We start from the raw sequence: 15,569 nt of genomic DNA, 5'->3' as shown, positions 1-15,569 counted from the left end.
CCAAAGTACATAAAAATATGCAATGTATTAAAAATAGAAAGTAATGCAGGCCCCCAAAGAATTCAAAACGTGTCCACACAAAAACTTGCATGTGAATGTTCATAGTTCATGGTTCACAATAACCAAAAAGGGGAAGAAACAGAAACATCGATTGATGGACAAATGGACAGGTAAAATGTGGTGTATCCATGCAATGGTATATTATTCGGCCATAAAAAGGAGTGAGTGACATGCTGAGACTTGAAGGTATTACGCTAAGTGAAAAAAGCCGGTCACAAGAGGTCGCATAGGATTCCACTGATAGGAAACGTCCAGAACAGGCAAATCCATGCCTGCGGAAAGTAGATTAGTGGTTGCCAGGGGTTGGGGAGGGGGGACTGGGCGGGGGAGGGGGGGATGGGGGGTGGGGGGGGAGAGTGACTGCTTAAAGGGTGCCGGGGTTTCTTGGGGGATGATGAAAATGTTCTAGAATTGATTAGGCAGTGTCACACAACTGTGAAAATACTAAAAACCACGGAATGGAGCACTTTATTTTTTAAGTGTTTTAAATTTATTCATTTAAGTAATCTCTACACCCAACGTGGGGCTCGAGCTCACAACTCTGAGATCAAGAGTCACTCGCTCTACCAAGTGAGCCAGCCAGGTGCCACTGAATTGAGCCCTGGTTTGTTTGGTTTTTTTTAAGTTTATTTATTTATTTTGAGAGACAGAGAGAGAGAAAGAGAGAGTGCAGGAGAGGGGCAGAGAGAGGGAGAGAGAGAATTCCAAGCAGTCTCCACACTGTCAGTGCAGAGCCCAATGCAGGGCCCAAACCCACAAACTGTGAGGTCATGAGTTGAGAGTCGGTGGCTTAACTGACTGAGCCACCCAGGCACCCCCTGAACTGAGCACTTTAAAAGCATGAATTTGTGATACAAGAGTCAATAAGGTATGTTTTTTTAATTCAGGCAAAAGTATCTGTAATGAGCAAACTATCATATTTTATTTATTTTTAAGTTTTATTTATTTTGAGAGAGAGAGAGCGCACGCATAAGTGGGGAGGGGCGGGGGGGAGAGAGAGAGAGAGAGAGGGAGAGAGGGAGAGAGAGAGAGAGAAAACTAAGCAGGCTCCACACTGTCAACGCAGAGCCCAATGCAGGGTTCGAACTCGCAAACCGTGAGATTCATGACCTGAACCGAAATCAGGAGTCCGAGGCTTAACTGACTTAGCCACTCGGCCTCCCCTAAAATATCACAATCTTAAATAAAGATGGGCTGCAGTCCTCACTGGCCTCCCCCTAATCCCAGCCCTGGGCAAGAACTCGTCCCTCACACACCACACCACCCCCAACCTCTTCCCAGTTCCGGTCAAGATCCTTGACAAAATTCCTGCAGTTTGTCCCCCTGGGGTGGCCCCAAGCTCCCAGAAAAAGGGGTGCACACCATTTCCTGGAATGAGCAGGGTGGTGCATCTTTCAGGGCTGCAGAACTAGGGTCATGCTTGGGGGCAGAGGAGAGGAGGACATGTCATTGGCCAGAAAACCCTCCTGTGGGCCAGGCCAGGCCAGCACAGAGGAAAGGGAGCTGGTTAACCACTGAAACAGAGCTCTCTGTCCACGGGAATTCACCTTCTCTGTCCGTCATATGCCCCCTTGCCTGGGACTCCTGTCCCCCTTGCCCTGAACTATGTCTTCATCTTTCCAGTCATCTTTTAACACTTTTCGTAACCCATGGCTACCGAGTCCTGGAAATGTGGCTAATGCCGCTGGTGGAAATGATAATATTTTGGATATATTGGGTGAGATTTCAATTTTTGTTAAACACAATTTAAATTTTTTTTAATTTCTTTTTTAAAATTTTTCTTTTAGTCTATTTTTGAGAGACAGAGAGCAGGAACAGGGGAGGGGCAGCGAGAGAGGGAGACAGAATCCAGAGCAGGCTCCACGCTCGGAGCTGTCAGCACAGAAGCTGATGCGGGGGCTCGAACCCATGAACCATGAGATCGTGATCTGAGCAGGAGTCGGACGCTTACCCGACTGAGCCACCCAGGCGCCCCTAAAAATTTTTTTAATTAAACATTAGAAAAATGAATTTCACCTGTTTATTTTTACGTTTGTAATGGTACTTCTGGAAAAATTTTGATTTCATACATGGTTCACGCTGTATTTCTATTGGATGGAGCTGCTCTATAATTGACTTACCCATTCTGTTTGTTATTAATGGTCGGTCTCGCTCTGCTAGGACGTACACCCCCTGAGGGCAAGGCGTTTTTTGCCTGGCTTGTGCCCTGCTGTATTCCCAGTGCTTAGAATGTACATACACACAGTAGGTGCTCAATAAATATTTGTTGAGTGAATCGCTAGCTAAATTTCACTGCGCAAGGACCATGCATACTTAGCTCTGCGCTAAGCAGAGGCTTTAATAATGCATTCAGTTCTTAGAACAACTCCGCCTAGTAGGTGCTGCTGTTCCCATCTGCAGGGGGGGAAACGGGCTCAGAGGGGTTAAATGGTTCAGAGTCCCCCAGAGCCAACAGCCCGCCTGCGCAGGATGAGGCTGGCAGTTGCCCCTTGGGAAAGTGGGACCCCGCCTTTCCTCCAGGGCTTCTCCTCCGATGCAGGTTGTTCTGGGGAGCGGGCAGCTCGCTGCGGGGGCGGGGCCGGATTCTCAAGTCCAAGCTGAAGGACAGGATGCCGTGTGCTGCCCCTTCATGGTCTCATGGTTTTCCTGGCCGCTATCCCCTGCCGGGAGGCCGCCTGCAGCTCCCCGTGGCGACCTTTCACCCAGGAGGGACCGGGAGGGCGGGGCCTGGATTCTTCGAACCACTTTTGAATTCTAACTGCTGTGTCCTGCGCAGCCTGGCGGCTGAGCCTGGGACTCTGAACTGAAGGTGGGTTTGGGGGGGGGGGGGGGGGGATGGGGTGGCAGAGCCTCCAGGGAGCTTCCGGTCCCAGTACCCACAGAGGCTGCTGTCCTGGGTCCCCTGAGTAGGGCTCCCTGGTGTGAATAAGAAGGGAAACGTCACGAACCTGACCCTGCTTTTCCACAAGGACGAAGGAACAACGAGCAGAAAGGGCTGCCCTTGCCCACAATCGGGAGATAAAGCTAAATTGAGGAGCTGTTCGCCTTCTAGAGAATGACGCAGGACCTACTTTGTCACTGACCGCACTCCGACCCCCACCCCTGGCTGGCCTCAGGCCACCTTAGCCTTTCTTGACGAGGTATGGGTCTCCTAGGGTTGCTTAAGATGACTTTTCGTAAAGCGCGCAATGCAGAGATCCCAAACTTTCTTGGTTTGAGGCACCCCCGGGGTCTCAGAAATTTTTTCAGGGCACCTCCTACTCCCACCCGTGCGAAACAAAACAAAACAAAACCAAAACCAAACCTAGCCGTTACGTTTAGTAAGTATTTAGGTCAAAACAACCCTTTTTAAAAAAATTTTTGTTTAATGTTTATTTATTGTGGAGAGAGAGAGGCAGAGCACAAGCAGGGGAGGGGCAGAGAAAGAGGGAGACACCGAATCTGAAGCGGCTCCAGGCTCTGAGCTGTCAACACAGAACCTGACATGGGGCTCGAACCCACTAACCGTGAGATCATGACCTGAGCCCAAGTAGGACGCCTGACTGACTGAGCCACCCAGGCGCCCCTAAGGTCAAAACAACTCTTAAATCTGCATGTTCTAACAACTTAGTAGCCACTTGCAAAATACACAAAAGCCGAAAGAAAGAGTAATATTTTAGTTCCTTCCTGAATAATCCTAAGTACACCCTAATGGAATGAGAGCTTGTTGGACTCTCAACAACTCAACCCTTGGAATTAGATTGGTCATTACCATCCTAATTTCCTGCTCCACAGTAATTTTCGCATTATACTTGTTTTTTATCGAAACTGCCATCAACCCAGCTCTACCGAGTTGCAACATCATCCGAAGGAATGAAGCTCCGACCTTGAAAATGCGAACTACCTAGAGCTAGCAGTTTTCAAGGTGTCCGGCAGGTGTCGCTGTGGACCTCTCAAAAAGCTTCTGAAATGGTCTGCGGTCCCCTGGGGCACCTGCGTGCAGTCTGAGACCTGCCCACCTAATAACGGAGCGACGTGGACACGGTAGGTACTCAGTACCCTCAGCTCAGTAGCTGTGAGCTTTATCGCCATTCTGCCCCACTCGGCGAGCAGCGATTTGCAAGGCCAAAGTTCAGGGAAGGCATAAGGCTTCCCCCTTGGCCATCAGAGACAGCACAAGAGGGGTGCCCTTTCAGCCAATCTCCGCGCTCTCTTGGAAATCAGTTACCACCCCCATCTCAGGGTCCCCCTCTATTCAGACTCAGACTCTTCTTCCTCCCAGCCCCTCTACCCTTTAGCCCTTATTGAACAGTGGCTGGCGTATGCAATGTTCGTCCGCTTTCTCCTTTAACACCTCAACAGCCTCAGGAGATAGGGACGTCTATCCCATTTTACAGCTGAGGAAACCAGGGCTCTAGGAAGATATGTAACCTGTCCAGCTGGTGCATAGCAGAGCTAGGATTTGAATCCAAGTCCCCCGGATGCCAGAGTCCAAGCTCTAACCACTATTCCATGCTACCTTTTTTTTTTTTTTTTTTTTTTTTGAGAGAGAGAGAGAGAAAAAGAGAGCATGTGCACTCACGAGAGCATGAGCCGGGGGAGGAGCAGAGAGAGAGGGGAACAGAGGATCCAAAGCAGGCTCCATGCTGGCAGCAGTGAGCCCAATGAGGGGCTCGAACTCACGAACCCTGAGATCATGACCTGAGCCGAAGTCAGACACTCAACCGACCGAGCCACCCAGGTGCCCCGCTACCTGTTTTTTTTTTTTTTTTTTTTTGAGGCAGTTTGCTCTCACCAAACCCCTGTTACTGTTACTTTGGTGGTGGTGGTGGTTCTGGGTGATTCTGCCTCTCGGCCTTGACACTTCCGAGCTGGTTTTGCAGATGAAGAGACTAAGGTGCCAAGGAATAAAACAGTGGTCAAGAGCACGGACTCCACTCATGGCTGCCTGGGTTTGAGCCTGGCTCTGCCACTTACCAGCTGTGTGACCTTGGGCCACTTGCTTAACATCTCTGTGCCTCGGTTTCCTCTTCGCTGACGTGGAGGTGAAAATACTATCTGCCCTGTGAGTTGGCAGGAAGATTAATGAGATAATACACTGGAGGCACTGTGACGGGCACGTTGTAAGCACACCCCCCACCGGAAGAGTGTTGTCACGTGGTTATGAACACGAGTGCCCCCCTCCCCTTGGCCAGGCTTTCTCTTCTTTTGCAAAAGTTCTTCCCTTAAGAGGCCCTGTCGCCCATCCCCTTTGACTGCTAAGCCCTGATTCTGGCATTCAAGGCCATCCTTACCTCAACTCCACCCTCTAACCAGCCACACTATCGGCCACTTCCGGAGCACGTCTGCAACTCTCACATCTACGCTCGTGCACAAGCTGTTTCCTCTACCTGGACACCTCCACCTGTTAACCTGTCCTGAAGATCCTCCCGGGCCTCCTTCTGACCCCTTCTATTGCCATTAGCAACAGAAGCCTTCACTAGCCAGCCTTCCCTAACCTCCCTGGAGCAGGACCAGGATACCCCGGACTGAGGGTTAGAAATACAGGTTCCTGACTGCACATTCAAAGGGTTTGATTTTTAGTAGATCTGGAGTGTGGCCCAAATACGTAAGCCCTTAAATAAATAAATAAACTTAAAAAAAAAAAAAAAGACACCACATGTAAAATGAAGTGATTTGGTGTGTGTACGTGTGTCGGTATAAACCACGGTGAGCGGTTATGGGAAGATGGCCTCCAAAGATGTATCTGCAGTTATCTCTAGATAGTGGGATTTCAGGTAATTTTTACTCTCTTGCTTATTCTTTTCTGTATGATTTGAATAGTTTAACATGAATATTTACTTTTTATATCAAAAAGAATGTTTTTGGGGGGCGCCTGGGTGGCTCCGTCGGTTAAGCGTCCAACTCTTGGTTTCAGCTCGGGTCATGATCTCATGGTTCGTGAGTTCAAGCCCCACGTCAGGCTCTGTACTGACAGCACGGAGCCTGCTTGGGATTCTGTCTCCCTCTCTCACTGCCCCTCCCCTGCTCTCTCTCTCTCTCTCAAAAACAAATAAACATTTTAAAAATAATAAATGTTTTAAAATTTCTTTTAATGTTTATTCATTTTTTTTTTTTTTTGAGAGCCAGAGCGTGAGTGGGGGAGGGGCAGAGAGAGAGGGAGACACAGAATCTGAAACAGGCTCCAGGCTCCGAGCTGTCAGCACAGAGCCCGATGTGGGGCTCGAACTCAAGGACCTCGAGATCATGACCGGAGCTGAAATCGGACGCTTAACCGACTGAGCCACCATGTGCCCCAAAATAATAAAATTTTTTAAAAGTAATATCTATGCCCAACATGTGGCTTGAACTCAGGACCTCCTGAGATCAAGAGTTGCTTGTTCTACCAACTAAGCCAACCAGACGCCCTAATATAAAGTTATTTTTATTTGATTGGTAACTCCTACCTACCCCCCCACCCCCTTGCCAAAGAGCCAGGCTCCCCAGGCTATGGTGGCACCCAGGGTTTTGTTCCCCATCTCAGGTGTTCGGCTCTGGATACCCACCTGGTGGCAAAAGCCCACGGTATGTCTACAACTGGGCACCCAGAGCTCATACATTCTGATTCTACACTCCTGGGGTCTATACACAGCACATGCCCAGGTAGTACCCGTGGGATGGAGTCCAGTACGATTTCTGAACCTGTTTCCTAGGATTTTCTGAAGGTACCTTATCAGTGAAATTAGATTGTAAGCTCTGCAAAAGCAGGAGAACCCTGACCTTTTTACCCCCCTTGCCCCTGCCCGGTTCTGATATGGGCACATAAGGGCCCTTCAGGGTAGAACAAAGAGGTGAGGCGGAAAAACACCAGTGGAAGAGGGGGTGGGGGTGGGGGGGCTGCTCAGAGTGCCTTCGTCTGTTTCGATGTCATCCTCCTCATTGACAGCAGAGGGCGCTCTACTTCCACGCAGCAAAAATTGCCAAAAAAAAAAAAAAAAAAAAATTCTCCTATGAACTCCCCAGTCCCAGAGTAAAAGAGGTCCGGATTCCAAGGCGCCGCCCGCATTGTTCCTGAATCGGACTCGGGCAGAAATGACAGAGAATCTCTTCTCTGAACAAGACCTTGGGCCGTTTTCTCGGGATCAAGCAAGTTGGAGAAGAAACTGCCTCACACAGCTGCCCGGGTGTCTCAGATGTGGCTTCTGCCCTCCTTAGGAGCAAAGCCGAAGCCCAGGGACACTTACTAGAATACAAAGACAGGAATCAGAGTAAGCAAATGACATTAGCCAGGACTTCGCTCTGCCACCCAGGGCGAGGCAACGGTGCTGGCCGCAGAGTAAACTGTTGCAAAGCTCTTCTATGTACCAGCTGCGTGGCTGAACAAGTCCCAGAAGCAGGTCCAGCCTCAGTTTCCTTACCTGCAAAGTAGGCATGAGGTGGGCCTCCCAGGGTGGGTGGGATAATTCAATAAGATAAATTCAGTGAACTAATCTATACGACAAGCAGGCGTTGATGACATGTTGGTTTTCATCCTAGCAAAAATAGCTAATATGTACCATGTGCCAAGCCTCACGTTTAGTGCTTTACTTTATCGGCTCCTTCAACCCTCACAATAACCCTGTGAAATAGGTTGTATTATTCTCCCCCTTTCACAGATGAGACAGGCCCAGAGAGGTTAAGCAACTTGCCCAAGGTCTCCCAGCTAGAAGTGACAGCTGAAATTGGAGCCCAGGAAGCCTGGCTCTGAGCCCCAGGATGAAATGGCCTCAGGATGACGAAACTACCGTGTCCTTCGGGAGTCACGAACATTGGCCCTTGGCTGCTTTGGAGAAAAGTCGACCAATCAGCTGAGCAAGTCCAAAAAGCAGCTGAGGGGTGGAAAGCAGGTGCAGGCGAGAGTCCTCGCCCTACAAGTCTTCCCAGATTGGCCCCCATGCACCTGAATTCGGGGGACCAGGAAGTGCCGATGCCCTGGCATCGCTGATGGACAAATGTCAATTAGTCACAGCCTCAATACAGGACATGGGCAATTCCAGAAAGCCGTAGCTTCTGGACTCCACCCACTGAAAACGGAGCCCCTGTGAGGAGAAGGGACATGAAGGAACTGCTCCATCAAGCAGTTGTCCCCAGGGTCTGGCATTGGAGTCACATCCGTTCACATGCCTCGGGGGGCCTCACGCTTCGCGAGTCATTGATGATCCAGGACAAATAAGCCAAAAGCCTGTGATTCTGTTTCTGAGTGGATGGAGACAAAGGAGCCTGGGAACACTGGTTGTTTCTGGGGGGGAGGGGGGGACCCAAGAACTGGAGGACAAGGTGGGATGAAGTCTTCTCTTTTGTGCTGTTTCATTTTTACGGCACCTTGGCAGGATCCAGCTGGCATTCTCAAATTAGATGATGAGACTTTCCGTAAAGGGGCTCTTTACCAAAGTGGGAGATGTAGAAAAACCCGAGGGACGGAGTATCTGGGTGGGGGCTGGGGCTGGGGCTGGTCAGCAGCCTGGACACGTGAGGGGTGGGAATGGCCCTCAGTGCTTTGGAAAGGGCTGTCCTGAGAGGCCGGAACCAGGTGACTCCAAGCCAGGAGGTGGGAGGGCAGTAAATACCTCCACCTCCACTCCAGTGTGGTCTCCCCACCTGCCCCAGGGTCTCCCCACCTGCCCCATGCAACCACCAGGGACAGGAAGACTCCCCGGGACACAGAGCCGAGTGGAGACCGGAGATCACCGCTGCAGGGCAAACCAGACCACCACACAATGGAGGTGACTGTGATTTTTAAAAATTTTTTTTAATGTTTATTTATTTTTGAGAGAGAGAGACAGAGCACGAGCTGGGTAGGAGCAGAGAGAGAGGGAGACACAGAATCCGAAGCAGGCTCCAGGCTCTGAGCTGTCAGCACAGAGCCCGACCTGGGGCTCGAACTCACAAGCCGTGAGATCGTGACCTGAGCTGAAGTCGGACGCTCCACCGACCGAGCCACCCAGGCGCCCCGAGGTGACTGTGATTTTGATGATGTAAGAAAAATATATTTGGTCCTTGTCGCTGGATTCTGGCAGAGCCCCTAAATCCTTGTAAAATGGAGTGATGGGGTGATAGGAATATCTTCTGTTACAATCTTTGACCTTAGTCCCGGGTTCCAGACTTCAGACCTTCCAAGATCTTTGGAATCTGCAGAGTGATAAAACTGTCTTTTTGTATGTTAAGGAGATGACTGATGGCTGGGGGGGAGTGGGGGTGGGGGGGAGGAGGGGCACTATGGGGGCTCACCACCAGAAAGACCAACTCAGGATTAGAGGATTGGAAATTTCAGCCCCACCTTCCTCACCCCCACCCCTGACCTCTGAGGAGGGACGAGGGGCTGCCCACTGAGCTAATCCTCAAAGGCCAATGATTCAACCACCCATACCTACATAACGAAACCTCCATTAAAACCCTAAACGAGAGAGCGTTGGGAGAGCTTGGCGGGTTGGTGAACATATCCATGCACCACAAGGGTGGTGCCCCCCAACTCCATGGGGACAGAAGCTTCTGTACTTGGGACCATTTCAAATCCCGCCCTATGTCCCTCTTCCTCTGGCTGCTTACCTGCATCGTTTATAATATCCTTTCCAATAAACCAGTGATAGTGAGTAAAATGTTTCCCTGAATCCTATGAGCTGTTACAACAGAATACTGAGCCTAAGGACAGGGTCCTGGGAGCTTCTGATTTGAGGCCAAGCCGGACAGAAGCGTGGGTACCCTGGGAACCCAGTACCTGTGACTGGCGTCCGAGGTGGGGGCAGTATCGCGGGACTGAGCCCTTAGTCTATGGGCTCTGCACCAACCCTGGGTAGTTAGCGTCAGAACCGAATTAAAGGCTGAGACTCCTAGAGTCTCACACAGTACATCTACCTACAGTTCACTGAACAAAATGCAGTCACGTGGCCACACCTAGATGTAAGAGAAGCAGGGCTAGGCCTTTAGACAAGATCAGGATCCTGTTACTAAGGAAAAATAGAAACAAAGCATATTGGATGCGTAACTAGCTACAAATGATAACAATAACACCTCCATTTATTCCGCGCTTACTATGTGCCAGACACAGTGCACCAGTGTGGCCTGGTCAAACCAGATTGACCTCTGCCCCTTCCGTAGCCAGGGAAACACACACACACACACACACACACACACACACACACGCGCACACACACACACACACACGCACGCACGCACAGAGGAGCCATTTGGGCATGGCCCCTTAACTGTGAGCAGCTGATGTGAGAAGTCTTTGTAATGTGACCCCAAGCAGGGAGGGGGAATGTTCCCTTAGCATAATAAGGTCAGGGTTACTGGTTCTCCTGAAATGGAATCAAAATGCTGTGACTTGGGGAAATATTAATTTCCAAGCAGAAGACTGGGGGGGAATGTTTTCAGAAGGAAATTAATCTCTGTGGTTTGAGATAGGTTTGATTGTAAATACACTGAGAGAAGACTGGCCGCCCCTCTCTGGCATGGAAACCCCCGTGGCTCCAGCCGACCCCATCCTCCCCGCGCTCCTGCCCCCAGAGGAGTCAACAGATGGTGAGACCAAAGTCCCTCTGTTCCCCTCTGCGAGTCAGCAGAAACTCCGAGAAGAAAGGCTTTTGATAGTCAGCAGACTCCCAGAACTGCGCACTTAGCAATTTACAAAAAGGGGCTTCGGTGGGGACTCTGACACCTTTACAGAAATGGGTGATGGCCAGAGTGGCGGGAGGAGGGGAGGGCGGGAGCTGTGCAAAGGTAGGAGACAGAAGTAGGCGGGCGGGGAGGAAGGGACCATCACAGGGCTGCCATTTTGCACAACTCCAGGGTCACGCCCCCCACAGAGAAGAGAGGCCAGCGCGGTTCTAAAGGCCCGTTGAAAGGAGATTACGCGGGACCCTCCAGGCAGGTTGGTGGGACAAGGAGCTGGGAGAGACGATGGCTGACACACAGCCCATCCTCTGGGGAGTGGAAGCTATCCCAAGATTTGGGGGGCCTGAGGATCGGCGATGGAGGCAAAACCCCAGGAGGCTTGATCCTGGGTAGGGAGCGGCCGGTCTGAACCAAGACACCTGCACCAAAGCTTGGCACAGGGTCTTGCCAGCCTTGGGGGGGGGGGGGTTCCACAGGCTTGAACAGAGGGCATATTAGTGTAACCAGTGTAGACCAAAGGCCAGAAGGCCCCCCTCAACCAAAAATCCCGCAACCTTTGTACCAGACTGAAAAGAGGAAGCCGAGTTATGACCCAGCATGAAACGCCGTCCTCTGAACACAGACAAGTCTTGGGTCAGGAATAATTGGAAAATTTCAGAAAAATAAAGTGTTGTTCCCTAGCATCTGTGGTGGAAATTCATACCTGCCCCAAACTGCAAGGAAAGGGAGGTGTTATTTTAGGTAGATGGCCAGACCCTCCTGCAATGAGTTGGCAAAACTCAAGGAGAGGGACATATCTTCCACAAGACCACCCTCCTCTCACACCGGCTGCAAGTTTGGGGGTCCCCAGGCCACCCTCACTTTTGCCCTTTTTATATTTCAGGAACGAACGGGGAAATGGAAAAAAAAATGAAAAGGCCAAGTTTGATCAAAAGTGTAGTTCTGGAAACAAGGGAAGCAAAGTTAAAGCTATAAAGGATGATTTTTAGCCTGGATTAAAATTCTCCAGGGCGCCTGGGTCGCTCAGTCAAGTTAAGCGTCTGGCTCTTGATTTCAGCTCAGGTCATGATTTCGGGTCATGATCTCTTGATCGTGAGATCAAGCCCGAGTCTGGCTCCGTGTGGAGCGTGGGATTATAAATAAATTAAACAAACAAACAAACCTCAAATCAAATAAATTCTCCATCTTCTCCCCAGAAAACTTATCCATCCACAGCCTTCCCCAGGGCAGCTAAGGACAACTCCATGGCAACATTAGGACCTCAGGTTCTTGCCATGTTCCTTCTCAGCCGTCCATAGCACGAGACTCCCTGATTGGCGATTCCCCTCATGGTCACAAAGTGGCTGCCACCGCTCACTGAGGCATGTTGGCCTAGCGGGGGAAGAAGCAGAGGGAAAAGCTGTTTACACCGTTTTGGTTCGGCCAGCTCTGAATCAATTGAGGGCGAAAGGAGAAAGAATTACCACAATTGACTCAGGCCAGTGGTTCCCAGAGTGCAGGTAAGGACCAGTGGCATTCGCCTCACCTGAGAACCTGTTAGAAATGCAAATCTTCCAGCCGACCCAGGGAGCCGGCGTTTCCTAAGCCCTGCAGGGGATTCTGAAGCAGGCTCAAACTGCAGAACCACTGCTTTAAGGAAAGGTCTTCGCCACCATACTCAAGGTCCAGGCGTGCGGGCGGCTTCAGAGGAAGGTAGGTGAGGCGGCATGAGGTCAGGGAGAGGGAAAGAAAGCCCTCGTCAGTGGGACTGCAAGGCACGCTGTGGGTAATAAGATGACAAGGACAATATGGACTCAGGGGTCCCCATCTGCGGTAAAGATCAGTAAGACCGGAGTCTCTTCTGTTATGACCCCCAGAGGAAAGGGATCAACCCCATGGACAGAGCAAGCATCTACACGTGCATTAGGCCATTGGATCTCACAGCTGTCCTTTATTTATTTATTTATAAATTAAAGAAAACATTTTGGTTTTTTCTTAAAAAAAATTTTTTTTTTTAATTTTTAAAAATGTTTTGTCATTTATTTTTGAGGGAGAGAGAGACAGAGCAGGAGGAGGGGAGAAGCAGAGAGAGAGAGAGGGAGACACAAAATCTGAAGCAGGCTCCAGGCTCCGAGCTGGCAGCACAGAGTCTGATGCGGGGCTCGAACCCACGAACCGTGAGATCATGCCCTGAGCCGAAGTCGGACGCTTAACCGACTGAGTCACCCAGGCGTCCCTGAGTTTATTTATTTTGAGAGAGAAAGAGAGAGCTTGCACGAGCAAGTGGGGGAGGGGCAGAGAGAGAGAGAGAGAGAGAGAGAGAGAGAGAGACAGAGAATCCCAAACAGCTCTGCGCTGATGTGGGGTTCGAACCCACGAACCGCGAGATCATGCCCTGAGCCGAAGGAGAACGCTTAACAGACTGAGCCACCCAAGTGCCCCTCACAGCTGTCCTTTAAAAGAGATGTTATGAAATGCTCATTTTAGCCATGATGAAACTGAGGTTCAGGAAAGTCAAGGTTGCACAGCTATACACAGCCACCCACCTGGGTCCTACCCTCTATGCCACCTGAGATGGCCAGTCTCTCGTCCATGTGACCGGTCATGTACCACTGGCGGGGCAATGGGAACAGCTATCAACAAAGGGGAACATTTCGTGTAGAGAATTTTAACATAATGGGAAACCCGCTAAAAGTTAGTTTTTATCAAAGCGCAGTAGAAGTTTTTTATCCCCAAAATGCAGCAGAAGTTCTCACCAATGTGAGTGATAAAATACTTTCCCCTCTGAGTTGGTTTAATTGTTCTAAAAACAATTGCTGCTGGGGCTTCCGGCTGGCTCAGTCAAGGTGGAGCATGCGACCCTTGACCTCGGGGTTGTGAGCTCGAGATAAGTAATGCAGGGATTACTTAAAAATAAAATCTTTAAAGGGGCGCCTGGGTGGCTCGGTCGGTTGGGCGTCCGACTTCGGCTCAGGCCATGATCTCACGGTCAGTGGGTTCGAGCCCCACGTGGGGCTCTGTGCTGACAGCTTGGAGCCCGCTTTGGATTCTGTGTCTCCCTGTCTCTCTGCCCCTCCCCCGCTCAAGCTCTGTCTCTGTCTCTCTCAAAAATAAATAAACATTAAAAAAAGGAATTTAAAAAATTAAAAAAATAAGTAAACATTAAAAAAATTTCTACATAAAATCTTTAAAAAATAAAACAATTGCTTTAATTACTGCTGGGTTTTAATAATATAAACGATTATATAACAAGTGCACACTATAAATTAAAATAGAACACAAGTAGGGGCGCCTGGGTGGCTCAGTCCATTAAGCGCGACTTGGGCTCAGGTCATGATCTCGAGATTTGTGAGTTTGAGCCCCGCGTCCGGCTCTGTGCTGACACCTCGGAGCCTGGAGCCTGCTTCGGATTCTGTCTCCTCTTTTCTCTGCCCTGTCTCTGTCTCTCAATAATACATTAACGTTAAAAAAACTTTTTAAAAATAGAACACAAGTAATATAAATGTAAACCTAGCACTTTGAAATAACTTACCTTTTTTTTTTTTTTTTTTTAAATAAACATCGTAGAGTACTCGTAGGGAAGTTAATTCGGAGAATTCCAGTTATACAGCTGGTGGCATGGCTGGTCTCAGCTATCTTGGTTTCAAGAGCAAGTTTGTAATAATATAAAGTCATTGGGTTAAAAAAAAAAAAAAAGCAGAATACAGTGACTATACAGACGAAGTAACAGAACTCAGCCTACCTAGAATTCGGTCATTTTACGTGGCCACTTGGAATTTTTGTTTCCAACATTTAACACCGCGAAGCACCGTGTGAACAGCAAGATGGAACACTCTTGGTGGTCAGTGCTGATTTTAGTTCATGCATGGTGTTTTCACTCAATTCAACAGTGTCTTTAAAATTGAAATGTGTTCCTACTTCCTAACTGTTGACTGTTTTAAAATGAAAGAATGAGGGGCGCCTGGGTGGCGCAGTCGGTTAAGCGTCCGACTTCAGCCAGGTCACGATCTCGCGGTCCGTGAGTTCCAGCCCCGCGTCGGGCTCTGGGCTGATGGCTCAGAGCCTGGGGCCTGTTTCCGATGCTGTGTCTCCCTCTCTCTCTACCCCTCCCCCGTTCATGCTCTGTCTCTCTCTGTCCCAAAAATAAATAAACGTTGAGAAAAAAAAAAATTAAAAAAAAAAAAAAGAAACGTAAGGGGGTACAACCACTTTGGAAAGTAGCTTGTAGTTTCTTTAAAAGTTCAATACGTAACTACCCTCTGATCTACACACGCCACTTCTAGGTATTTACCCATGACAAATGAAAACACCTGCCCACATGTAAACGTGTGCCACAAATGTTCGTAGTACCCAAAAATGAGAGGCGAACCAAGAGACCATCAACCAGTGGACAGATAAAGTGTGTTCTCTCCATGCAATCGAGTATGACTCGCGAACGACTCGTTCAGGCACAACTACGTGAATGAATCTCAAAGTTATTATGCTGAGCGAGAGAAGTCAGGCAACACCGAGCACATACTGAACAATTTCGTTTATATATTTGTTTACTCCCGTGGGGTAAGCCGGATGAGAACACAGCTTCTCTTTCTTCCCGTAGTGGTCCTTTCCCCAGGGGCCAATCATGATCTGGAAGGAGAAAGACCTCAGGGAGCCCTCTGGTGGGCATTCTAAAAAAAAAAACAAAAAAACAAGAGTTGACACACACACAGCCTCTTAAGACTGTATTTTTGTTGATAAATTCCTTTCTTTTATGTTATTTATTTATTTTTGAGAGAGAGAGCAGGGGAGGGGCAGGGAGAAAAAGAGAATCTCAAGCAGGCTCCATACTGCCAGTATAGAACCTGATGTGGGGCTCAAACCCACGAACCCTGAAATCATGACCTGAGCCAAAACCGAGAGTCAGATGCTCGACCAGCGGG

The 15,569-nt window shown here is 49.3% G+C and overlaps 1 protein-coding gene and 1 long non-coding RNA gene across 7 annotated transcripts in view; both read left to right on the top strand.

Annotated features, from left to right (window-relative positions):
• The window catches only part of CD3H12orf43 (chromosome D3 C12orf43 homolog), a 35,669-nt gene extending 31,784 nt beyond the window's left edge, over nucleotides 1-3,885 (top strand). For 2 of the 6 annotated variants that reach the window (XM_053205496.1, XM_053205497.1), the window contains one exon: nucleotides 3,041-3,885. In XM_053205496.1, coding sequence (XP_053061471.1) covers nucleotides 3,041-3,093 — 53 coding nt within the window. In that variant the 3' untranslated portion in view covers nucleotides 3,094-3,885. Of the gene's footprint in view, nucleotides 1-1,847; nucleotides 2,071-2,836; nucleotides 2,856-3,040 lie in introns of those variants that run through there. The other 4 variants (XM_053205495.1, XM_053205498.1, XR_008291386.1 and 1 more) reach the window with 3 other exon arrangements.
• Nucleotides 3,886-3,910: 25 nt separating this feature from the next.
• LOC128312302 (uncharacterized) lies at nucleotides 3,911-5,690 on the top strand. Its single transcript, XR_008291385.1, has 2 exons — nucleotides 3,911-4,083; nucleotides 4,923-5,690. It is a non-coding gene; the product is annotated as an uncharacterized LOC128312302 (long non-coding RNA).
• Nucleotides 5,691-15,569: the final 9,879 nt, after the last annotated feature.

The sequence above is a fragment of the Acinonyx jubatus genome, chromosome D3 (genome assembly GCF_027475565.1).
Source record: "Acinonyx jubatus isolate Ajub_Pintada_27869175 chromosome D3, VMU_Ajub_asm_v1.0, whole genome shotgun sequence".
Taxonomy (NCBI): domain Eukaryota; kingdom Metazoa; phylum Chordata; class Mammalia; order Carnivora; family Felidae; genus Acinonyx; species Acinonyx jubatus.
This window is presented reverse-complemented; position numbering and strand designations above follow the sequence as displayed.